The 27,504-nt window shown below is 36.8% G+C and overlaps 1 protein-coding gene across 6 annotated transcripts in view; it reads left to right on the top strand.

Annotated features, from left to right (window-relative positions):
* Positions 1 to 27,256, top strand: part of LOC126183210 (ephrin type-B receptor 1-B) — a 363,595-nt gene extending 336,339 nt beyond the window's left edge. For 5 of the 6 annotated variants that reach the window (XM_049924992.1, XM_049924990.1, XM_049924988.1 and 2 more), the window contains 3 exons: positions 995 to 1,173; positions 2,283 to 2,441; positions 24,736 to 27,256. In XM_049924992.1, coding sequence (XP_049780949.1) covers positions 995 to 1,173; positions 2,283 to 2,441; positions 24,736 to 25,003 — 606 coding nt within the window. In that variant the 3' untranslated portion in view covers positions 25,004 to 27,256. Of the gene's footprint in view, positions 1 to 994; positions 1,174 to 2,282; positions 2,442 to 3,815; positions 3,924 to 24,735 lie in introns of all 6 variants that reach the window. The other variant, XM_049924993.1, reaches the window with a different exon arrangement.
* The last annotated feature ends 248 nt before the right edge of the window (positions 27,257 to 27,504 follow it).

The raw sequence follows: 27,504 nt of genomic DNA, 5'->3' as shown, positions 1-27,504 counted from the left end.
TGAGGAAGAGCAGTCCAGTGAGGTTTTGTGAGCATTACCAACTATGTCTAGTTGAGCAGCAAGGTGGTTGATTGTGATTTATATCCTTTGCTACGAAAAGTTTGCTTTGTGATTTGGGTTCCAGCTCATTACAGTTCATTTTGTTCATGAATAAAAATGCCAAGAAAAGGGTAAAGTCTTTCTGAATACACTAGAATGGCTAAAGCACTGAGTACAATGCAGTCTCAGGAATCCTATTAAGATGGTGAGGCAAGACTTGCTGTGGCTTGAGAAGATCAGGCTTTTACTCACTCTTTGGAAATACCTTCTGGAATTGAGGTGCGATGTAAGTCTAATCGAGAGCATCATGCATTATCTCTCTCCTCAGATCCCTTCACTCACAGAGGCATTAAGTTACTTCTCTCCAATTTAACATCAAAGAAGTGGAAATTTTGATGGGAAGTGGTGCAGTAAACTGATTTTTTGTACTCTCAATCCCACTTATTCCAATTTAACATCAAAGAAGGGAAATTTTGATGGGAAGTGGTGCAGTAAACTGATTTTTTGTACGCTCAATCCCACTTATTCCTAACAGTTTACCATTTTGCTTGAAATGTGTACAATTCCCTGTGAGCTATGCTGTGACTGTAGACAAAGCACAATAAAAGTTTCTGTGTGTTGCAGATGTGGACCTTAGTGACAGTTGCTTTTTGCACGGTCAGCTCTACATGGCTCTCTCCTGTGTTAGTGAAGCAAACCAGCTCTTTGTTCACGACCCCAGACTTACTACTTGAAACACTGTGTATAGAAAAACTTTGTAGGATGAAAATAAAATCAATGATTATGAGGTCTTGGGCACAGCTATAAATAAATACCTTTGCAGTGCCTGGTTTCTCAGCTAGTATAAGAATATTGTCCCCAACATGTATATTGTGTCTTCCCCAGTAAATAACTAGTTTAATTAAGTAATATTATTTTATTTTATGTGTTTATTTATTTATTTCTTTATTGTAAGGGAGGAAAAATTCCAGTAAGATGGACAGCGCCAGAAGCTATTGCATTCAGGAAATTCACATCTGCATCAGATGTGTGGAGTTTCGGAATTGTTTGTTGGGAAGTTATGTCTTATGGTGAAAGACCATATTGGAACTGGAGTAATCAAGATGTAATTAAGTCTATAGAGAAGGGTTACAGGTAAGTGAAAATGTTTTAGATACAAAGGAAAAGTGAACATTTTATCAACCTCTCTCTCTCTCTCTCTCTCTCTCTCTCTCTCTCTCTCACACACACACACACACACACACACACACACACACACTCTCTCTCTCTCTCTCTCTCTCTCTCTCTCTTACATGTACACTTACACTTACACATACACACACTGCCTTCCTCCTTCCCCTTGTGCTTATAATTGTGAAATTTAATTTTTGCTCATTTAATATTTCCAATTTAATAACTGTGCCTTGACTTTGTCATCGTATTACTCAATGCCCATCTGCTTTCCATTACAGAACTCTCTAGACACTTTGTCTTGTCTCTGTTCTATGTAGTATGATCTTAAGTTATAGAAGTTGTACTTATTTCAGCATTATGAAGAAATGTTGTCACAGAGAACACTTTTGTTAAACCTGAATGTGGGATTTCTTCTGATCACAATGTTATCAGAAATTTCTTCACTCTGGAAATGGCATTGTTCTAATTCATTGACACTTTATCAATACTTAATACGTTGGAGAAAGTTCATTGCTTCTCATTAATATTAAGCCATGTTTATAATTGTTCTATGAGACACTAACATCATGAATGTTGCAGACTTTTCCATCCATGGACATCTAAATTTCCTGTAATACTTGATGTATTGTTTCTGGTCCACATGTTGCTAACTTCTATTTTTATGTTGCAAGAAAATAAAAACATATTACACCATTTCCTTCACAAGCTTCTTTGAAGCAATACACAAAAGTATCTAGTATTAATCATACATACGTATATACTTTAATGCTTCCATTGCTATTGTAAATAATATTGCTTTACCGGTCTCTAGTTTTTGCATTGTATAATGATTTTATGTTCTTAGAGATCACATGCTAAGTTTCATTTCTGTATTAATATCAGAAATGTAACTGCAGATGTAAAACTGTGTCTTGATGATAGCCTAAATAATATTACACTGAATTTATTTTTCGGCTAAACATTACTAAGTTGAATCCCTATCAAAGAAACTGATTTTTGCCCAGATGTTTTTCTGTTGCAGTGTTAGTTGGACACAGTCTTTTAACTTCTTTTGATACAAATTTTTACAGGCTTCCTGCTCCAATGGACTGTCCAGAAGCAATATATCAATTAATGCTAGACTGCTGGCAGAAGGAAAGAACTCACAGGCCAACATTTGCATCAATAGTCAAGACGTTGGACAAACTGATACGGTGTCCAGACACATTGCGAAAAATAGCACAAAACAGGTATTTGGACATTTAATTTAGTATACTGTACGTGTTACCTTCATTTTCTTGGCACTACGCTGTCCACATTTACTTACAGTGGTATGCCTAGATTTTTCATACTTGATATTTGCATTAATTAACAGCTTTATCTTTGAGATAGCATTTGAAGAAAAAAAGCATAAAAAAATAAGAAACAGCAACAGTTTTTCATTTTACTATCAGTAACCAGTACATAGAATTACATGGATTTGATATTGTGGTGTTTAGAGATCAGTTTCAAAGAGTATTGTAAAACTGCCTAAAATTGCCCTATTATCCATATACTGGATTTTTGTATCCCACTTGACTTGTTTATTAATGAGGCTGCTTGAATTTATTACTTTGGAAAGATGATCAAGGAAGGAGGCTGAAATCATATTTGGCTGTTACTTTCCATTATTGTCTGCTGCAATCTTTTTACTATTAGTTCAAGCTTTTAATTAAAAAATTGTTTTTCATGTGGGTTGCTTCTTTTGATGGTGGCTGTTTTGTAGCTTCTTGTGTAATAAATGCTAACACTGTTGAATGTGGGAAAGTATGTTGGGTGCTGAAAAATGTAGCTAAGCTTGCACTGTAGTATATTTTGTAGAAAAGTGAAGAGTTTTTTTTCCATTGAAAGGGGATGGATAGATACATATTGAGTTAGTGTAAATGAGCAGCTATTATCAGTACACTCTATTTCATTTCAGCTTCTGTTAATTCACAAGATGAAAAAATGGTGCAGGAAAACTGTGTACATATTGAGTTGCTAAATTAAAAAAAAAAAAAAAAAAAAAAAAAAAAAAAAAAAAAAAAAAAACTAATACATTCTCTTCATATGACTTAGGAAGTAGTAGTGCTGTTTTGGTATTCATATGTGTAAGACAAACTATTATTGATTTTGTGACACAGATGACAAGTAAATAGTGTTTAGATGGTAGGTATCATTTAAAGAAACAGTAAATTGTTGCTATAATGCAACACAGTTTTACAATATTTATTTATGAGATACCTTCAGATGCACTCAAAATTAACTTAAGAACTAATGCCATAGTAGTGAAAGTATTAGAGCATATACAGTTAAGGTCTTAATCAGAAGCATGCCATATTATGGCTCAGTGACATTAATTTGATATACTTGCAAGTAAAATTAATTGAACTTCTGTAAATTCTGTCTTTCAATTAAAAGTTGGAGGGAGAACCTCTAGTAAAGTAATTAATTCAAGTCACAAAAATATTGACAGTTTTATTATGGATGATGTATGAGGCTCTGTGAAGTTTATAGTGACATTTTCCAGTATATATAAATAACTATATATACGTGTCAGCTGTATTGTGATGTGATGTGCAATGGCGGCTGTATGGTTTGTGCAGACGCCCGCCGCCCCAAAATCCTTATTATGCTCCTGCAGCCCTTCGCATTCAGCCTCACTCATGATTTGCTGGGTTGCTTGGTGTTGCCAATGGTTTATTATGTAAAAGGTAGAGTACCACGATTAATATCTTTCTCCCTTACAAAAAATGATTGACAGACTTATCATGTAACATTCAGTTTCACTTACATATGTAACAGAGTTAATGTTAACTAATTTAAAGCTATGACATTAGTTCCTTTCTTATGTTGAACAAGGCTGAAATGTATCTCTCACCAAAAAGTAAATATTAACTTGTCATAAAGTTTTACATTTATTGTTTGAAAAATGTATGGAGTGAAATTCAATTTGTAACGGAACAGAATTTTATATAAGTCTTCATTCAAACTGCAGTAATACGGCAGTTGATATACTTTCTTTGTTGTAAATAAAATTAACTTGCCATTATTGCATTGCTTAACAATAGCTTAATGACTCAGTAATATTATCTTCCATTACTGTCGGATTCTGAAAATTTAAAATGTGAGGATTACTGGGCCATCACTCATCTACTTTGAATGTGTGTGTGTGTGTGTGTGTGTGTGTGTGTGTGTTTGTGTGTGTGTGTGTGTGTGTGTGTTTGTTTGTTTGTTTGTTTGTTTGTTTGTAGGCACATATGCCTCCTTCTCTCCAACTCTTATGTTGCCTTTTCTTTAATGATGTATGTGATGGGCTGCTAATCTTTCCCACATTTCCAATTTTCATTATCAGAGTCTTGGCTCCCAGAGAATGGACATTTCCTGCTGCATGTGCATGTTTTCTTTCTTTTTTTTTAATTTCTGTAACATGGGCTTTCTGACTTTCTTGTTTTTGTTTCTATGTTCATTCTAGATTTTATGGAAACACATAATTGTATCACTAGTCCAGAGAACACAGACCCACAGTTGTTTGGCTGAATTCACTGTTTTACCTAAAATTTATATACTTGTGTCTTTACATTATTTTATTGAACTTCATTAGATGTTCACATTCAAAAATGAAAGTGGATATCCTCATTAACTTTTTCCAAAGAAATACTGTACTTATTAGTAATGTGAGAAAAAACTGCTGCAGTTGCAGGATAGTTCTTATTATCCAATGAAGGGAAGTTTTGGGCTCAGTCTACTTATAGAATGAGGGTGATAATGCTTGGATAACATGAAAATGAAACAATATGCTTCCTGGGTGTAGTCCTCAGATTTGATCCTGGCATTGGCGTAGGTGCTCAATGATACTAGGAGAAACAGAGATGATGCTGATACCATTCACAGACACCAATAAGCATACCACTGAGTGTCTTACAATTCCAATTCTTAACCCTGACTCACACACATGTTGTTCGTGCCTTTTGGGAAACATATCTTGTTTACAGTAAAAAACAATTGATTATTACATGAAATGAAGTGATTAAAACAACACTAAACAAAGCCTGGAAAACAAATTTAGCCCAAATACTGTCAGGTTTTTCCATTGCCAAAGTGATAATCTTCTCCTCATGAACAATGTCTCATGGCAACTGGGAAAATCCCTGTATAGAGAAGGGTTTTGCAGACACAGATCTGCAAGGTATAGAAGGAGTTATTAATGCACATAATACTGCACAATCAATCAGAGACTTCTATTTATAATTCAAAGAATCCTCTGTAACAACACTTAGAGGTGCTAGAGGAGACCAAAGCAAGCAGAAAGGGCAGGTTGACAAGGAACTTCTAAATTTTAATAAGCCTGAGAATGTTTGCTTGCAATACACATGATTTTATTCTAAGAGAAATTTGAAAGAAGCAAAGCAACCTAAGATTTCATATTTCTTCCAAAAAAATTAATTATTTATGTTCTTTTGTAATAATATATTGCAAACCAAATGTTTAAATATAAATTTTATTTCGTTCTCAAAGAATTCCTGTTAATCTCAAATGGGACCTTCCCTAATTTGTGCGTCACTAGAGCCCAGAATATGTGAATTCACAAAGTGTATGTTTCAACTTTTTTTGTGAATGTAATGGAGAAAGTACATATATTTTTGTATATCAACATACTGAATGTCTTCGTGAAATATATTATTTTGAAGTCCACCTTCATATTTTGCCTAAAGTCCTTGTAATTACTTTGTAAAGTTAGGGAGCTTATTAATAATTTAGTTGTAATACTATTATAGTTATCTGTAAAAGATAACTACAAAAATGTTTTTTCATAAATTTCTTCTTCATTTTTACTCACAATAGGATTTCCTAAACATTCTCAGTTTCCACTGTCTCTAAGAGGACAGTTTCCTTAATCTGTATACAGATGCAGGAGGGGTCCCAGTTAGTGTTGTCAGATGATTAATACGCATTTGATCATTTTCAGCTCACCCCAGCCCCTTTTAAAATTTAAGAGGGCTACATATGCTTCACATGAATATTAGATATGGCTCTCCCTTTGTGTTGTAAAATACAAGATCTGTAAGGGAACTGATCCTGAACTCTCTCTCTCTCTCTCTCTCTCTCTGTGTGTGTGTGGGGGGGGGGGGGGGGGGGTAGACACTTGCACTTGGAGTATGAACAGTGGAATAATGATTCTTCCGAAGGAAGTGTCCTGGAAAGTAAAGAGTTAACATTTCATATGTGTGCAGTTTTTAGCGTTTAAGAGGCCATCATCCTATATTAACAGCGCCAGAGTGTACAAGGTGCAGTCCAGAATAGGCAGAAGCAAGTGCCAGCACCAACAGTTCAGTCACTTATTAAAACAATAAAAACACTTATACTTTGTAAACATGCAAGTTTGTGAAGTCAGAGGTAGGGGCAGTGAAATAGGAGATATCTATGACCTTCAGGAAGAGCAGATTGTTAAATCACCATTTACTGTGTAATTGTTTTGAAGACTGCTAATGTGTTAATCCTGTTGAGGAAACACACCATTTTGCAAGGAGTCAATGGATAGTAATCTTGAACAAAAAGTAATACTGGTTTCACTGAATTTGTTTTACAGTTGAAGACAATAAACAAAATGAACTGCAGAACTAATATAACACAGGTAAAGCCACAACACAATCAACATACTAAACATGTTTCTGCAATCACTGTCCAATAGTGGTAATTCGACATTACTATAGAAATTGGTCAGTGATGAGAGTAATGTATTCCAGTAGTTCCTTCCCTTTTTCCCAACAACAGTTTGGCATGCAGGATGACATAAAAAGTTTTTGCATTATGTTAACTTTTTTGTCATATCCACCAGGGCCCAGCCAAGAGCGCTAATTTGCTGCTTCCTGGACTCGGGTAGACGTGCTGGCCCCAGATCGAATCCGCCCGATGGATTAACGACGAGGGCTGGTATGCCAGCCACCCTGGATGTGGTTTTAGGCGGTTTTACACACCCCACGTTCCGCTTCAGTTACAATACTCGCAGACATTTGAAAATGTTTGCACTATTTCATGGCTTACACTAGACGCAGACAGCTGGGGTACACAAATTCCGTCCCGCGGAGTTCGGGGTGGCAACAGGAAGGGCATCCGGCCACCCTCTGCAGCTAACGCTGTCAAATCTATAGTAATAAGGCCAACCCTGCGTTGAAGCAGGACAAAGGCCCCAAGGAAATGATGTTGATGATTAACTTTTTTATCGTAGTTGCATGGCATTCTATTGCCTGCATTTTTATTCTACAGAACATTCATACAAACATTGCTGACTGCAGGTCAAGAATGACATTAGTTCAGAAACTGAACTCTTTTCAGGACACCTGTTTGATGTATGACACTAAACTCGGATGCACCGAAGGATATTCAGAGTTGATCTAACAAGGGAATGGTCAGACTTGTCATGTCGAAACCTGTGTTGCTTTTTTTACCACTGTCAGTTAACATTGCAAGAAGTCTGTATGCAGAATTTTAGCTGCTGACATGACCTGGAAGTCTGTAAACAATATTATGAAGTAAGACATTATTGTCGCATGGTTTCCGCGCTTATAACTGCCTCTTGTACAACCCTGACCTCTCTCGCTACGTTATACCAACGCCATCTAGGGACAAGGTGGCGTTAGCTATGCGCCGCTCTCTTGCCACAGCAGTGAGAGAGCTGTTTCCCCAGTGAAAGCGATCGTATGATAATTAAACATTCGTTGACAAATATGGCTGATATGTTATCTACAACATTCTTTCCAAATAGCAATGAAATAGACACAAATAAATATACGGTTTAGAACACATCCAAATTTTATTTCTTGTAATTACCGCAAAAATGCGAAATATTGATACAATGTTCAAAACCTAGGTTTTTTGTGCACCAAGAATATACAAGCAAAGACGACCCTGCGAATCACAGACATTGTTAGATGTCCGCAGACAAAACTGGGCTGGTGTTAGGAATGAATCAGGCCTAGTATCAGTATATTTCGAGGAGTGCCACGCATATTTAATCAAATTTTGAAACCGTGGGGAGGAAAATTGATAATGTACTACTGATTACGGCTTTAGAATATTGTCACGGTGATAGACAGGAAACTGCAGTGATCTGCACACAATAATTTTCTCTGTTAGTTTTCTGTAAAATGCCTTCCACTGACAAAAAAATTCTCTGTCTAAAGGTTGGATTACGTTCGTCGTGCCGGGTGGAATCTGAAGTATCTCTACTTCTTTGTCAGGGTGCGCTCAAAATACAGCTTTAATGAATCAGACCTTTTATGACGTGACTACGAATCTAGGAGAAGAGATTTGTTCCCGCAGATCGGAATAAAAGCATGACGCATGAAAAGTGTAACGTTTTCATTTCCCATTTTTCCAGACTTCGATGCGTCTACCGCAAGATTGTTTGCGTAGAACATTGTTCTTTTGACACGTGGTCCAAAACGTCCAGTTGCTTCTTGAAAACACACATATAGTTTAGGCAGCAATGAACCATCCAGACTAATTATGGACATTACAGTGTATGAATGGGTGAGTGAAGTCGTGGACTGCGCAATCGCCTCAATATGTTTTTCCCCTTTGAATGACAGTGTTCTTTTCGTACGCATTTCTTTTTGAAAACCTGACTGATCTGCATTGTACACGTATGATTCACTAAAACTAGCGATCTTACTTTTTTGCATTCGTAAGAAAAGCTTCTATCATTTCGATTTGGGTCAGTTCATTTTCCGACCTGTTTCTCGATACAAATTTTGTTATTTTTCGTGCCACAATTTTATGTGATCTTTTGAAGCGACTAATCCAACTTTGAGAAGCTGTAAATTCTTTAGCGCCTATCGCGTTGGCAATCTCTAACGCCCAATTACGCAAAGTTGTATTGCTGACAATAAATGACTGCTGTCTGGCATCGGTAAATAGCTCAAAAAGTCGCGCATTTATCTCCGTCGCAATTTCCAGTCGACTCTTATGTCGCCCAGCGACATCCTTTTTCCATCTATACAATTCACGTTCAGAACGGACAAAGCGATACTTATTTTGAACAGTACTGACACGTAGGCGTTTCTTACCACTTTTGTTCAATCAGTACGTCACCGCTTTTTCTTTGTCTGATAAGGTAATTGTAGTTGCTGGTGTTAATTTAGGAGGTAATTGATTATGGTACATGGCACTATCACTAGAAGAGTCTTCATAAGTACAACTTTCGTCGGTGTCTTCGCCGTCTGTAGATTCACAGTCTGCAATATCGAGTTTTTCAGTTGTTTCTAGCCACATGTCTGCGCCATTTACATGCTCGTCTAGAAGTTTAACAACCATGTCGCACAACACATAGTCTTCACGCGTGTTTTCTGTTGATTGCTTCATTTGGCGTCTGTGGTATATCTCCATGGCAAGCAGCAAACCATTTACAGGGTTCGCCATCACCTGTGAGGGGAGATTGAATGGTCACCGTAAAGTGGCTTGCGGAGTATAGATGAACATGTACAGAACATCTTTCACATTTCTAACCAGTTTCAGGACGGTATGTTTCGAAATACGTACCAGAAATTAAAAGGACGTGCATGCCACAGAAACGTATATTCGTTTCCCCTTCCCACCAAAACCGTGCAGCGATATTCCTCTTTAGTGAACGCCGCGATAAGACGGCTGCACTTCCAGACCATGCGCACAACGCTCGCAACTCGCCATTTCCAGGGGTGGCCAGCCGTCACTGCAAGCGCCAAGCAGGAAACACATCCATGTTCGTGATTTTTTTTAGGTGACTTCCAGTTCATGTCAGCAGCTACAATTTTGCATACAGACCTTTTTGCACAGTTAAATAACAGTGCTAAAAAAAGCAATACATGTTTCGGCATGACAAGTCTGACCATTCCCTTGTAAGTTAGCATTAACATGCTTGACAACACTTCTAAAATCAGCTGTCAACATGATTATCACATTTTGACTGCAGATATTAATCGTACATAATAAAAGACACAGTATTTATTATCAAAGATGACATGTTATAAAGGGAAAGTAAGCAGAAAAGGAGTGATCTTTAGACTTCTCCCTGGCTGAAAAAGATTTGTTGCAGGAAATTGCATTGGGTTAGCATAAAGATGCAATAAAAGGCAAAAAACTGATAAAGTTACTACAGCCAACAAAGAAAATATGTTGAAAGCAGTTGCTGTCGACTCCCAAGTCACAGAATGTAGGAACAGAATGTGACTGAAAAAGTGATTTGTCAAAATTAAGGAAAGTACTTAGAAAGCATTCACAGATGACAGGATTTAACTCAAAGATGCACTTTACAAGTATTATATTTCATCTCTGTGTAATTACGTGTGCTGTGTAAACTGGAGCAGAAACATTGTAAAAACTTTTCAAGGTTGAAATGCATAAAACTGGAAGTAGTATTTTTGTGAGGCCTACTGTCACAGAAGATGTGCAGAAGCTAACTGCAATCCATAAGCCCCAGTTTATTCTTGTTCACAATCCCTATGGTGACAACACAGATTTTCATCCCAAAGTTTTAATACGCTTATTCCTCTTAATTTCCAATACAGATTTAAACAACACTAAAGGTTGCACTTCCTTCACATCAGTAAATGAGTAAATGGTTGTAACTTCAAATGAAAATATTGTTCTCCTCATTGATGATAGTGACGCTAAAGGAGAGGGTGTTTATGTTGAGTTGGTAATAATGATAGTGTAAGTTAATTGTGACAGCAGTAAATCACATATTTTGAACTAAAAATAACCCCTGCTTACAGGTGGATGTGGATCACACAAATCAGGATTCTGTTATAGAACCTACAAAGTTAGGAATGTGTCTCAAAAAACAAAAAGAACAGTAAATTTTCTTGATGTGAAATAACAATTTTACGAAAGAAGATTACAATGCATGGAGTGCAAACATAAAATAAAAGAATAGTATAGCTTGGGGAACATGAAATACGAATGGTAACACTGAAAGTAGATAGGGAAATTAAAGTACTGGAACTAAAAGAAATGTAAATGTAATCGGGCTTTCAAACTGACACTTTGCAGATAAATTCCAATTTTGCAACTTTTTTACATTAATACATTGTTCATAAATGCTGTCCTCATTGTATTGTGACACATGTTAGCTTTATTTTCTGTTGGTGCTATAATTTCTTCTTAGACTCCTCTCATAGCAAATAGTGTCATCTGTTAAAAATAGTGTCATCTGTTTCAGGCTCCTCATCTGATGGACTAATAGCAATATTTTATTGTGCAAGTCAAATGTTGCAATAATAACTGTGGTGTGATTTAGTTTTACTCTTGAGTCCTACACTTAAATAACTCAACATTTTGCGCAAACACGGCCTGAGGTAAAAGAAGTCACAAGTGGGGAAAAAAAATTCCAAGAACTGGCGTGGAATCAAACCTGAGATTCTTTGGATCTTATTCCAGCATGCAGACACAGAATCACTGCTTGATAATTACAAATATACTTACATATGCATACAACTAGTCTTATTCATCAACCTGCATGCAGTTGGGGTCACAGTTTAAGCACTTGTTGTATACAGGGTTTCCATTTATCTGTTGACCATATGCACAGCTCAATAGATGGCAGGCAGCGAACGCTCTGTTGCCCAATGAATCAGATGCCATGTCACCCAACTGTTACTGTTTTCCATCCATTTCTGACATCTACTCAAGAAATTATTCATCACACAATGTAATTCTTTTTGGGAAATTGAATTAATTGACTCATGGATATTATCCTTGAGTTGCTGTAATGTGTGCAGATTTGTTGTGTACACTTTATCCTTTGGTGCTCCCTGCAAATAGAAATCACACATGGTTAAATAGGGACTTTGAGTGGGCTAGATATTGTTGTGAATAACTCTGTCATGGAACATATTGTGAATTGTACGCAAAGAAATATTCGCTGTATGACCCATTGCTGAAGCCTACTGAAAACACATGGAAGCTTCATTCTCTTTCCTCGAGTTCATTAAAAACAGTTGCAAAATGTTTTGCTTGTATCTTTCACTGTTAACTGTGTCACTGAAAAATTTGGTATTGTTATTCTGTCACCACTAACTGCTCACCACACTCCTATATTCTGATCGTGAAGGGATTCCTCATGAAGAAAAATAAGCCTATTGGTGCTCCAGTGTTGATAGTTTGGGGAATTAACATACCTCTGCAAATGAAACCAAGCCTCATCTGAAAACAGCATGAGGTAAGGATCCATTTCACCGTCATGCACTGTTTTCAAAACCAATTTGCAAAACCTGACCCTGTGCACAGGATCACCAGCTTTAAGTTCTTGCACTACTGTTATTTTGTAGGACATTAGCCCAAGTAATATAGCAGCTCTTTGTACAGAGGTGCAAGAAATTTTTTTGCTGTGAAAGACATCTAAGAGACTTTTAGAGGAATTTTCCATTTGGTATGCAGTAGCATCGAGATCAACTTCTGTGAGCTCTGTATGTTGTCATTTATGCTCCCTGTCATGAACACTTCCCGTCTCACGAAATTTATTCACTAATTTGTGAATTACACCACAACTCAGAATTTAAGCACCTGGAAACTTGTGTTCAAACAATCTCTGGACAATACAAGCAGACTGTGTACACACACATTAATTGTAAATGAACACTTATTGTGGAATGGAATAATTCAGTCTTGCCCCGCTGTTCGAGTGACACTGCCTGATTAGGTGCATAGTGCATCATTTACAGGGAGATGGGCATCCCATTCAATCAGCCTGCATGGCTCTGGTGGCTGGCAAACACAACCCTGCGCATGTGGTCATCAGATAAATGGAACAACCTGTATTTAAAAATTTAAGGTGGATTGTGTAGTTACTGCTAGTCTAGAGTGGAGAACATTTTTGTAAGAGATGTTCAATCAGTTTTGGCTGCTGGCAAACTCCACTTGCTTAACTTTACTACAAATATTTCAATTTTCCCTGTCTTACAGTGCCACTAAAGTATGTATAAAATGCCTTAAACTGATCACATTAATTACAAGTCATCTTCAAGAATTGTCATAAGAACAGTTATTATCTGCACTCATCACTTACATAGTCAATAATTTCTTAACCTAATCTTACACCCCTAAAGAAATATTGTGAGCTTCAGCAGCATGAGGATGGCATATTTATATGATTACTTGTCTTTTTTGGGTTAATAATTATTATTTACTTCTTTTAAACTCATATTTGCTCAAAACAAAACCATTATTTTGTAACTTCACTAAGTTGTGAACTAACGATTACAGTTGAAGTTGACATGATTACGAAATTTTGCCAGTGAAAGATGATCCTCTTCATGGTGATATTATTAATTAATTTATCCATCAGTAGACAATATAAATTGTGTGGGTGTCGCCAACACAAGAATATGTACAGTACAGATACATAGATATGTAAACATACACAATTTCAACACATAAATAGATGCATACTTTATTTGCCTTACTGTGTTACATGTTTGTACATAATATTTATTTTGGACTAATTTTAAAATGCCTCTTAATTGTAGTAATTAATCATTAGTATAATTGTCAGCAAAATTTATACATCATACATTTACGGTATAAAAACACACCCGTGACAGATAATTTTTTAGGGTATTCCTAAAGGCATGTATTTCACTTTTGTCTTTGGATTCTTGTGGAAATTTGTTGTATAGTTTAGGTCCAGTGTTTATACAACAGATATGTTTGAGTTCAGTTTGATCTGAGGTCATTTTCTGTGTTGTTCTAGAATCAACAGCTTTATATAATTGTCCCTGAAAGAACCAGGTTTGTGTTGATATTTTAGGTAACCAAGTTCACGCTACAGTGAAATTCCCTCCATCTCACACACACACACACACACACACACACACACACACACACACTCAAAAAGTGCTACATTTCAAGACAATGAGGCTATTATTCTGACTAATATCTCTGATCATGCATAGTTTGATAATGATAAGAGTGCCTTCGCCTTCCATGGCATGCGTAGTTTGATAATGATAAGAGTGCCTTCGCCTTCCATGGCCAAGATAGTCACCAAAAGTAAATAATTTGTGCACATATAGTTACTTGCATACAGATTAAAGCTGTGTGCCAGATCAATATTTGAATGCTGACTCTTCCTTTTTGAGCTTCTGTTTGGCACATAGCTTTAATCTACTAGGATGTTTTATAAAAGTACTCACTCAGCTACAGAATGAAATATTCATTCCGTGTATATAATATGTAGTTTGCTTTAGAGCGGAGAATTTGGTGTAAATTTAATCTTTCATTCCAGAAAATTGTACAGGATTCATCTGGAAGCAATTCAAAAACACTGTGGTGGTTGAAATTGATACAATATATGTTATAAAATGGCACATGAGTGTGGCATTTGTGTATTAAATCAAAGGAATCACTATATCTTGAATGTCACTCGAGTGTGGCACATGCATATTAGTAAAAACGAATTGCTGTAGCTTATGTCAGACTTGAGTTCGGCAATTGCAAATTGTATCAAAGGATTAGGAAGGCCAGCAACAAGAATGTAAGGAGATCAGTCATAAGAATTTATTTTAAGAAACAGAAATGCCTTTGGACTGTGGTTACTCAAATACAATTTACCAGTTACTTTTACTCAGGAAGAAGGAAATGATAATTTGCCCATTATCAATTACAGTGTTCTGAGGGCCGTTACTTGGGTGTTTAAATCATGGTGGCTATCAGACAAACAGAACTGGCAGGTGGACTTAGAGGTGTAGTGCGTTTTACCAGCACAGAGCAAGGTGCGCTGCAGACGGCTAGTGGCACCTCGGTAGCAGCATGTAGTTGTCGGGTGAGGCATGTCTCATGGTGGCCAGAGCTGGGTCTCCCACATTGGTGGCATGGCAAAAGGTGCTCATCAACCAAGTATCATCTCTTGCCCCTCAGCAGGAGGTCTCCCCTTTTCCATCTGGACAACAAATGTCTTCATTCCTGGTACAATCAAAAGTGTCCACCAGGATGATATTTCCTCACATGCTCCAGAACTTTTTCCCTCGGTGTGACCACATACATGATTCTCTAGCTTATATTCTTCTTCCAGCCAATCAAAATTATTGTTCATTACAAAATTGGTGTTCATTATTCTTGTTAAATGTTCTGTGATGTCTACAATGGCCACAGCTGGATGATCACGTGTCAGCCTTATTGTTGCAGGAATTCCTTCACTGGGCAAGCTCCATATTGCCAATTAAGAATAGATATCTTGTGTTCTGTCCATTTGTCACTCCCTCCTCCTCCTCCTTTGTTACTGATCTCGCACACCCACCCACTCAAAAAGTGCTACATGCACATGCAAACTCTAAAAGGCACTTACAGCGAGCGTTCTCTCCCTTAACAGATTGCGTTTCATTCATTTCACATTGGTGGCTCACATCTGGTAGAGGCTTCCTGTTGTACTGGTGAGGGGAGGGGGGGGGGGGGGTTGCCTCTATTTGGTTAGTGACTGCCTGCCTACCACAGAAGGACAGTGACCAGGCCTCTATCATCAGGTCCATTACAGCACCCTGTAAGGAATCACAGTTGCACAGTAGACTGAAGGAGGTACAAAAACACATTACTCATGTTTGTCCATTGTGTATAACTAAATTAGCAGATTAATTTCTCTTGTTCTGAAGTGCAGTTAGCCATATGCCTTTTCCATTATTAATTAAAAATACATTATTATTATTATTGCAGTATTTAACTGAGAAATGCAAGTAGCTTTAAGCAGCTTATTTCTTCCTTCTTCTTGGAATATTTTCATCTTTTTGCTGCATTTCTGATGTGTTCTTCTCTACAAGTGTTATTAGATATACAGGGTGGCGCACGAAATGTGTTACCATTTGTTTCTTTCACAATTTATGACGCACATTAGATATCCCGATGGGATCTCTACAGCAGTACCAGCAGAGCTTGGAAAAAAAAAAAGAGTTACGAAATGACGTGTAATTCATGATACTGCCGCTAGGAGACTAGTAAGCAGCAATGGCTGACAATGGAAGACTGACGACGCAGCAATGATCAGCAATTGTGTTACTTTTTCATGAAACAAAAAGCCTTGTTGTGACTCAGAGGCGTTTTCGACAACAGTTTAACACACGATGGGTCCCTTGCAAGAAGACCATCCACAGGTTGTACGATAAATTTGTACAGGAAGGAACAGTATTGGAAGTGAAGCGACCTGAACCTAAGCCTGTTTGTTCGCCGGAGAATATTGAAGCAGTAAGAGTTGCTGTACAGAGAAGTCCCGGGAAATCGTGTAGAAAGGCAGCAGTGCAACTGGGAATATCCAGATGCTCTGTTCAACGCAATCTTAAAAGTGACCTCCATATGTACCCATACAAGATGACCTGTGCACAGAAGCTCATTGAAGAACACAAGCAGCAGAGACTACTGTTTGCTCAGTGGGCGGAGGATAGGGAAGAAACTCTCAACAACGTTTGGTTTTCAGATGAGGCGCAGTTTCATTTAGACAGTGTGGTTAACAAACAAAATGTATGCTTTTGGGCCACTGAAAACCCACAAGTGCTTCATGAAGGACAACATTATGCTCTGAGGATTACAGCGTGAGCAGCAATTTCCAGTCACGGACTTACTGGACCCTTTTTCTTTGAAGAAACTGTGAACAGCAAGCATTATTTGCGCATGCTTCGCAATAGCTTCATTCCACAGCTTTTTGCTACTGCCTTGCTCTTCAACACGCAGTGGTTCATGCAAGATGGAGCAAGGCCACATACTGCAAACACTGTGTTGGAGTTTTTACACGAGCATTTCGACAAACGGATCATTTCACTCAAGTTTCCAGTTCGCTTCAACAACAGACAAAATTGGCCCCCCAATAGTCCAGACATCAATCCATGTGGCTTATTTCTTTGGGGGTACCTAAAGGAAAAAATTTTCCCGAAACGTCCACATGATTTAACGGAGCTCAGAAGACTTAGTCTTCAAGCTTGCAGTGAAATTACGGAAGACATGTGCCGTAGGGTAATCACTACCTTCAGTGTTCCTTTGAAGGAAGTTAGGAAACGAAATGGTGGACATATTGAGCATGTGCTGAGTTAGAACAAATCGCCATGGACGGCTCTTCATTGTAGTATATGTTCCTTTCAGATTGTATTGACAATAAAGTTTATATTCAAAAGCAAAATGGTAACACATTTCATGTGCCACCCTGTAATTGACCATTTTTTCATAAATTGTTTGTTATCAGTTAAAATTCTAAATTAAGTTCTGCCCTTTAAAACATCCTTTGTTGTTCTCATTTCCTTGTAGACATCTTCAGTTTCAAGTAGCCAGTTGTTCTTTACTGCCATTGAGAGAGGGATGTTGCAAGTTCTGTTGGTCAGTCGAAAACTGTTCATTCTGTTAACTTGAACAACTCTTCCTGAATGTGTCAAAGATTTTATTTCTGTATCAGTATAATTTGTCAAATTTCTTGCCATTAATGTTGTCATTGTGCAAATGGATGAAAACGTTCATTAGGAGTTATCTCCCTTTTTGGCCGTGTCTTCATTTAGCAATCTGCTTCCAGTTTCCAATTCATATAATGCTTCTGCCTTAGAGTGTGGCAGTGTCTAGATTTCACATTTTGTGTATTGATTTATTGCTGCATCCATTCAAAGAGATTCTGTGGGCTCTTTTAAGCTTGAATGTTTTCTCCTTATTAGTTTAATGACTTAATTATGAAGGTTGAAATATTTCTCCAGAATATTTGAATTTGTGTACTTGAATTATCCTCTCAAATTACGCTATTAATTGTTGGTCCACATATTGGGTGTTTAATCATGAGATTTGAGTCCAGTTGTGGCTGCAGTTTGATGGAAATCCTCAAGAGGACTGATCATTTCTTGTATTTTGTTAGAAAAGTTAGCGAAATCATTTGTAAAAGTCAAACAAAACAGTGGTTACACCTTTTACTTCTTTTTCCAATTGGTACTGCTAGTATTACTATTATTATTATTATTATTATTATTGATAATAGTATTATTACTATGTTAACGGATTTCCCACCATTCCTTGCTGTGACAAGATTTTATTTTATTTTAAGTATGAAACTGTTATTGCTTGATTGTTATATATTCACATTATAAGCTGACTTTCAGATTGCACTGCCTCTTAAGGCAGAAATTGAGTGCAATCATTGTTGATAGTATGCAGAATGAATCAAAAAAGTTTCCATTGTACACATATTACTACAGAAATGTGATGTTAATGTTCTGTGTTGAACAAAAGTAACCTTTGATTGTAGAACCGTTAGTGAGACCTCCATGTTCAAAGCAAAAATCCAAAAATAACAAAAACTTGGACACATGTAGCACCCAATGCAGCTTGCAAAGGTGTATCCTTCCCAAATAATTTTCTGAATCAAAACCAAACAGGATTTGCTGAAATTACATGGTGGATATGTCATTTATTGTTTATATAGAATATGTTCTCAAAAATTGCAATTAATAAGCCAATTAGTCTCCTTGTACCAAAAAGAATAGTCACTGCATACCATTTGGAGGTTTATAATCATGCCACTTAGATAAATCCTGCTGCTTAGCTGCCTAGATGACTCTGTGGTAGAGGTGGCGGTGGTTTATGAAATTGAAGATAGGTGGTATTCAGAATTATTATGGTCTCACGGAAAGTAAAAATCATAAAAAGTTATGTCATTAATTTACAAAAATGAACTATATACATGTTATGTAGGAATCAGTGAGCTGATATGCCTTGGCAGACTTGCACAGGTCATTTACTGTTTCTCACATACCCTAGTGGTGTCTGAGTTGTATGGTTAAAATAGCATCAGACCTTATTTTATCAACATATATTAACTTCTTGTGTAGAATGTTGATTTTTGCTAGTATAGAATGTGATTTGGATATGGTAATAATTGCCTTATAATGATTTGTGTTCATCAGTATCCGTCTTTGTAGCCTTAGACTTCAAACATACATATGCAAAATGTTTTAAACTTTGAGTTTGAGCCCTTTGCAGTGTTAGGTCTGAAACAAAGGTTTTTTTTAGTTTTTATTTTTAAGTAGTTTCCAAGCTTCCTTGTAATTAATTTGTAATTACAAAATCACACATAGATGCAAACATTGCACATATTATTTAATTTCTGAAATTACTTCACTGAATGAAAGTTCTATATAACTGCTTAGGTGTATATTTAACAAATTTTGCTATTGTGCAGAACATTTTAAAGCATTCTGGTATGAACAGAGGGAGTGAAATGATAGAAAACAGTGACTGACTAGCTTTCGTTAGTGTTTTTGTATCAAAAGTAATAGGATTGGTAGTTCTTAATATGTCTGAGATATTTTATTTTATGCACATTTAATATGAAGGTGATGATGATGAGTGTTCTGCCCATTTGGCAGTTCAGCAGTCTCCAGTCCTCTTGATTTTCCAATGTCCTTTTTATAACTGCATATGATGCATTTATGTTGATGTTGCCAATTAACTAGTATCTCCTTCTACTTCTGGGCCTCTTTCCAGTTACCATTCCTTCTGTTGCTTCTTTCGTTTTGCAGTCTCTGCTCATGCAGTCACCTAGTCAATTTCTTTTCCTCATAATTGTTTCCAGTTTTTGTCTCTTCTCTTTCACCCTTTGTAATACAATAACATTTCTTATTTTATCTGTCCATTTCACATGTTCCATGCTTCTCCAGATCATCATCTCAAATGCCTCTAAAATTTTTTCATCTCTCCACCTCAGTGTCCAAATTTTCATACCATACAGAGCAACACACCATACAAAACACACTAATCTTTTCTGTAATTTTTTACTTAATGTACCACAGAATATATTCCATCTGTAAAACATTTCTTTTGCAATAACTATTTTTGTTTTTGTTTCTTGATTACATGTCATATTACTAGTAATTTTTCATCCTCGGTACCTAAAGTTATCAACTTTTTCCACTAAAGGCCCATCCACATGCAACAGTCTGTCTGCACAGATGTCTGTACAAATGTCTGTGCATGCAATAAATCACTAGAAATGTGGTGTGTTCACATGACACAAATCCCAGTCTACTGTCTACTGGCAACTGTTGGTCTAGAAAAGAAATTCAGTGGCAAGTGACTAGGCTGTCATAACCTCAAAGTTAATTTTATTTATTCAGAAATTTGTAATGGAAGAAATTCTATTACAATCTGTGTTTGCAACCCTTGTTGCAAAAACATTGCAAGAAGCAGAAAGACCAGTCAAAATTGTCTAGACAGTGGCAGCTTAAGCGAAGGCTGTTTACACACACAAATTTACTTCGCGAGTTGCAGGGCAAGCCAGACAACTGGCATAATTATTTGTGGAGGGATATGGAAAAATGTAATTACATTTTCCCCTCATAACCCCTCATACAATATTGAAAAATAGTAAACACATCAGGAGCACAAACATGTTGGTGTACCCATGAAATACTCTGGAAAGTAGTGCAGACATCAATGTGAGAAACCTTGTATAATCTCATTTTTAGAAATGTGTATTAGACATCAGAGGAAAGTGTGAATTGCACAAAATCCTAGTTTAGATGAAGTATCAAAACTTTTTTTTAAAATTCAGTTGTAGCCATATTCGTAAATGTCTTATTTTGAATCAAGTGACATAGCATTTTTCTTCCATCTTTTCAACATCTCTGCAAACTCAAAAGTGCATAATTTTCTTCTTCTTCTTCTCACAGGTGTTTTATATACTGAGTTGACAAAAGTCATGGAATAGCGATATGCACACATACAGATGGTGGTAGTGTTGCGTGCACAAGATATAAAAAGTCAGTGCATTGGCGGAGCTCTCATTTGTACTTAGCTGATTCATATGAAAAGGTTTCTGATGTGATTATTGGTGCAAGATGGGAATTAACAGACTCTGAACGTGACATTACCTCTAACCATGGACAACACAGTGGCAGACAGCTTTCACTTAACGACAGAGAGCAGTCAGTGTTAACAGACACACAACACTGTGTGCAATAACCACAGAAATGAATGTGGGATGTACGACGAGTGTATCCATTAGGACAGTGTGATGAGATTTTGCATCAGTGGGCTGCGGCAGCAGGTCGTGTACCTTTGCTAACAGTATGTCATCGCCTGTAATGCCTCTCCTGGGCTTATGACGATATCAGTTGAACCCCAGTTCACTGGAAAACCATGGCTTGTTCAGATAAGTCCTGATTTCAGTTGGTAAGAGCTGATGGTAGGGTTCGAGTGTGGCGCAGACTCCACGAAGCCGTGGACCCAAGTTGTCAACAAGGTGCTGTGGAAGCTGGTGGTGGTTCCATAATGGTATGGGCTTTGTTTACATGGAATGGACTGTGTCCTGTGGTCCATGTGAATCGATCATTGACTGGAAGTAGTTACGTTTGATTTCTTGGAGACAATTTGCAGCCATTGTTGTTCCCAAATAACAATGGAATTTTTTGTATGACAGTGCTCTGCGTCATTGGGCCGCAGTTGCTCCTTATTGGTTTGAATAACATTCTTGGACAATTTGAGTGAATGATTTGGCCACCCAGATCGCTTGACACGAATCCCATCGAACATTTATGGAATGTAATCAAGAGGTCAGTTCATACACAAACTCCTGCACTAGCAACACTTCCGCAGTTATGGACAGTTATAGAGACAGCACATTTCAATATTTCTACCGGGAACTTCCAATGATTAGTTGAGTCCATGTCATGCCGAGTTGCTGCACTACAGTGGTCCAGTGTGATGTTAGAAGGTATCCCATGACTTTTGCCACTTTAGTGTCTAGTTCATGAGCTGAGCTTGCAGGATAGATGTAATGGAACATTTTACCATAGAAGTGTGCAAAAAGTATTCTTACATTGTTTTCCACTATAATTTAAATTAGAATACTGATCCAGTTCCAAAGTTTTGTTATGGTGTTCAACACATTAGTATCTGGAGGAGAACTGATTGGCGAATAGTTCATCAGTGTGTTTTGTTGTCACTGGATCACTGGCATCAGTAAATTAGGTCTAAACATTAATGCACTTAAAAATAAAGAAAAAAGGGAGTTGAAACATCACTGAATAAAAAGAGAGATAGCAGTAGCTGCATAAAACAAAAGAAAAGAAGCATTGGACTTGGATTATGGAGGAGCATGGTTCAAATCCTCATCCTGCCATCCAACTTACGGTTCTCTGTGGATTCCCAGAATTGCTCAAGGCAAATGTCTGGATGGGCCTTTACAAAAAAGGACATGGACCATTTCCTTCCCTACCTTTTTTCCATTCCAGCTTACATTTCATCTCTAATGGCCACATCATGGACAGAAGATAAACCCTTCATTTTCCTTTAAAAATAGAAGGAGATTGTATTCACTAACAATAATGACAACCGTGGCAAAGCAGACAAGCACATCCAAAAAAATTAATTGTCTTGACCTTGTGGGGGTCAAGTATCTTAATCTGGAAGCAGAAATGAAACAGAATAAGAGAGGAAAAGGCCAAGCCTATAACTAAACATCAAATATAAAAAGGAACTATTCATAACATAAAATCAAGTTAAGTGCAGCAACACTGAGATGTTAATTAGAAGGAGTAACTGTCGGGCCTTCTTAATGATTGTAATTATGAAAAATTGAAGAATTAAGATTAATACTAGTATGGTGATGAGCAGACGGACCGAAAGTAAAAAGACATGGTCCGGGAAAGAAAACTAAAAGTATAACAAATCTAATGACCACAATAGCAGTACTCATAGTATAGAATGGAAATTGTTAGTTGGGAAACCCTGAGAGGTAGGTTCAGATATTTAATTGGAAAGTGTTTTCTTCCTCTGTGTATGATGACCCCTTTAGAGGAAGGATCAGGGGGTGTGAAACAGGAAATGGTTCCAGTATAAGTTAAATTTACAGTAGTGAAGATAAATTTTTAAGACCAACAAACCCAACTTGGGAGTTTGAGAGAAGATGTGAAAAAAGAAGTCTGAGAGAGAAGGGTTGTAGGTGTTATGAGAGACAAGAAAATACAGAGTAAACAAAAGAGTTGTAGGTGTTGTATTTGAGGTCAGTTGTGAACAAGGTGGAGTGGTGCACGGACAATAGAGACACATACATTGAAAGTTTAGGAATGTGCCAGTTTAGAGTAAGGGTCAGGGGGTGTGACACGAGAAATGGGTCCAGTATAAGTTTGAATTACATGGGCTAGAAGGGAAGTATATGAAGAAGCAGTAGAGATTCACATTGGGTGGTGGGTCACAGTAGACTGACCAATAGGTTTGTATGGTTTGGAGAGCAGGGGTTGAGGGGAGAGAGAGAGAGAGTGTGTGTGTGTGTGTGTGTGTGTGTGTTTTTTGAGTTTGGTAATTGAAGTTGGCACTCAATGACTCAAAGTAAGCACACAGAAGCCTTTGATGTAATGGAGGCCTTTTGTGTAATGTCACGTAAGAGGGTACTGTCAATTAACTGTATAGACAGCTCCTTTTTTTCCTGGCATCTGTCATAAATTTATATCCATTTTAATGTTCCAAACCAGAGTAGTACTGAGTCGTAAGGGAATGCATCAATGTTCCTTGTGGTGAATTACTTGTTTGTTAAGAGCATAAAGATGCCATAAAATTTGTGTTTGCCAGCAAGTTAATGGATCAGTTGCAAGATATGAAAGTAACGATGTGCTGTTTGTGTATTTGTACTTACTCAACGTTTGGCATATCTCAACTATTCCAGTAACTATATCAAGGCTCCTGTAGATTCTCAAAAATTTAAAATTCACCACAAGAATCTTACAAGAGCATTCCTTTCCTGTTTCCCATACTAACCTGGGCTGGAAACACATTATTTTTTTAGCTCTGCAGGGCAGTAACTTTTAAGTATGAACTTGAAACAAGATCCTCCCATGTTTACTGAGTACACTTTCATTATTAATCCACAAAATTTGTACATCTTGCTTTTAAAACACTCAAATCAGCAGCAGGAGAGCATTGTGACGAATTTTCAATGCAACAGGCAAAAAACTTTTGGTATCTTTATGTGTGGATGGCCTTGAGAATGGATGCAGTTCCTATAATTGTGTGACAAAACAATATGGGGAGCCTGTGTACTCTTTGTACTTAACATTTCAGGTAACCAATGCCATGATTCTGGACAATGAAGACAAGAAATTTCCCTTTGGCATATATTTTCATCAGTCAACCAAGATCTAGATCTCAGACTTCAAAAACCTTACTCCTACTCATTGCCCAAGTCACTCATTGTAGTTGCCTTCATCCTCATTATTGTTGTTATGGGTATTTTACATTTGTTGCACTTTTACAGAAAACCTAGCTCCCCGTTAGTTGTTTGATTCTGATGCTATTGGTGATTGTTGCCTGAGTGCTGTATCAGTTCACTTTGATTCTTGGCTTCAGCCTTCCAGGGGTATCATTTCCTGTAGTGACAGATTCTTTTACTTCTAACCCTTCTCTCCTTGTAACACAGTCAGTGACAGCATTGACCACCTACCCACATAAAGATGCAGAAATCATATTTTTGTGTGCACAGCAATATAATATACTAAAAAGATAATTGTAGGCATATTATTGATGTTGTTTGTTCTCTTGATGCAGGACAGCAAATCCTCTTGCTCCTGATGCTCCAGACATGACCCAGTTTACATCTGTTGAGGAATGGCTCAATTCCATCAAGATGGCACGTTACTTGGAAAATTTTGAAAGAGCAGGAATCACCACCATGGATGCAGTTGTTAGAGTGACTGTAAAGGAACTTACAGCATTAGGAATTACGTTAGTTGGCCACCAAAAGAAAATAATGAACAGTGTGCAAGCAATGAGAGCACAAATAACTGCCAATCTATCAGAGGGTTTCCTGGTTTGATTCTCCTCTAAACAGGATAGATGATTCTTCTGTAGCCCTTCATAATGTAGTTTCACTGAGGAACTGAAGTGTGACTGGACATGGCTCAGTGTGAATGTCAATTTTTTTAGTGTGCGCTGTTGCTACCACAAGTATTTTCATTGAAAATTAATTTTTGGAGATTACATTATGCCACCATTCGATCAAAACTCTGATATACTGTATTGACCAAGCAGACAGTGTAATATGTTTGTGGTGGTGTGACTGATGGAAGCAGAAAATATCACAAATTTACTTGTAGGTGACCAGTATTCAGAAAGTATATCTTTCAGCAGCATTTGTGGTAGGCACATTTGTTTATGAAATTCCTAAGTGATCTGAATCGTAAACTGCCATTGAAGAAATGTGTGCATTTACTTAACAGTTTCTAAATAGTCCACAAACTTGTCTTGGTTTTACAAGAAATATTGCTGCACATTGACAGATGATGTCTTTTTATCTATATTATTAACTGATTTTTATTATTATTTATCATGTACAGTATTTTAAGGCGCTAAATAATGATTCCTTTGTTGCTGTCAACTTTATATTATACATATTTTCTTTGTACATAGTTTGAAAACACGTCCATAAATTGTGTACAGTAAAAGAATTTAAGGGAATGCAACACTAACAATATACTGTCATACTTTTTTACTTATTTTATTACAACAATTTGTTCAAAGATTTTTCCTGTATATACTCAGGTATAAGCAATAACAAATAACTGATTCACATAGAATGGAATATCTTTGTAACTAACATGCCTATAAAATTTATTTCATATTTGTTTCTGTGGAGACGTGTTTACTGGTCTCTACAAACAAAATGGGACTAGACTGAAAAAATTATAGTACTTAGTTTTATACAATCCTCAAGTGTGTCTTTTTCTGTCTTGTCACATGTGAAATGAAGAAAACACTATAACTGTGTACAGCTGTGCAAAATTTTGTACTGAATTTTGCTGTTGGGTGAAATGAGGCCCTATCTGTGCAAATGAAAGTTGCATATTTGTGAGAGGCCTAAAGGAGTTTTGAGACTACATTTGTCTTTTTTTTCCATTTCACTGGGTCATACATATACCTCTATCTGTTGCAGGTGTATAAAGAAATTAATAATGTAAATGCATTCAAAAATTGTGTGCCTAACTGCAGAACTAACGACCATCCCTGTCCCTTACACCCATCCTGCAATCTCAAAAACCACACACACACACTATTATTTTTATCTCATTTTATAATTTTAGTGGTGTTTGTCTTTGAAATGCAGCTGAATTATGAAAGACATTATGTTCAGTGGTTATTTTTTCTTAGCTGCATAAATTGTAAATATTTAAGAAATATGAAACAGTTCAGTTTCCATGATCTCAGTATTTCAGCTCAGATCATGTTAAGACTGTTATTTAACTAATATCATCAAAAAGAATTTTACTGTGATTGCCAAACCATGCATTTAAGAGCATTTCTTTGTTAATTTGTGCATTGCTCTGTGTGTGTGTGTGTGTGTGTGTGTGTGTGTGTGTGTGAAGAGAGAGAGAGAGAGAGAGAGAGAGAGAGAGAGAGAGAGAGAGAGAGAGAGAGAGAGATGTGGTTAGAGGTGTTAGGATATGACCCGAATCATCTGCCATTTATATTTTAATATACAAACCTACTATTTAAAGAAATGGAAAAACTGTTGTTATTCGGCATAATGCAGAATGCCAAATGAGTTCCAAAAGCACATATTATTTTCTCTGTTTCAGAAATTGTTTCCAATTCCATGTATGGTTTACATGAACTGAAAAGCTCGACAGTGTTACAATGCATTTATCAAATTAAGATTTGTGAGTGTAAATGTATTCTTCCTGCCTTTTTAGCATAAAACTGCCTCCCAATAAAATATGTAACAGTGCCAAAACTAAATTCTCTTTGTAAGTTTAATAATTCCCATTTATTAAACTAGGCAATTACAGTGGATAGTGATTATTTATTTTGACATTTGTAAATAAATAGAGTATTGTTAAAACTGTAACAGCTGGCTTCTAAAAATATAATTGTATGTTTTGTGATTCTTCCTGAGGCACATTTTGTGTATAGTGTTCTTTTAGTCCAGTTCTGTTGTACAGAATTAGTCGCCTTATACACGAGTATATACACATACTACCTTCACTCCTCAAAGAGAGAAAAAGATGACCCTCACAAAAACATGTTTATGCAGTTTCTCTGAGTGTTGTGAATAAAAACCTTCCATTTCTCAGTGTTAAATTTTTATCTTAGGTTCAAAGGTTGTTTCATTACCACAGATGCGACAAGATACCTCTGACATACATAAATGAAACATGGTATGAATATGAAATATATAAGTAACTATGCCTGTAAGGACTAACAGTTTGTAACAAAAGCATAGTCACACAAAATAATAACAGTATAATGATGTGTAAGTAACTGCATGAACCTCACCAAATTTTTCTTCATGAATACAAGGATTTCGAGCAGTTTGCATAA

This window comes from Schistocerca cancellata, chromosome 4 (assembly GCF_023864275.1).
Source record: "Schistocerca cancellata isolate TAMUIC-IGC-003103 chromosome 4, iqSchCanc2.1, whole genome shotgun sequence".
NCBI lineage: Eukaryota > Metazoa > Arthropoda > Insecta > Orthoptera > Acrididae > Schistocerca > Schistocerca cancellata.
The sequence above is the reverse complement of the archived record's forward strand: the minus strand, read 5'-3'. Positions and strand labels throughout refer to the sequence as shown.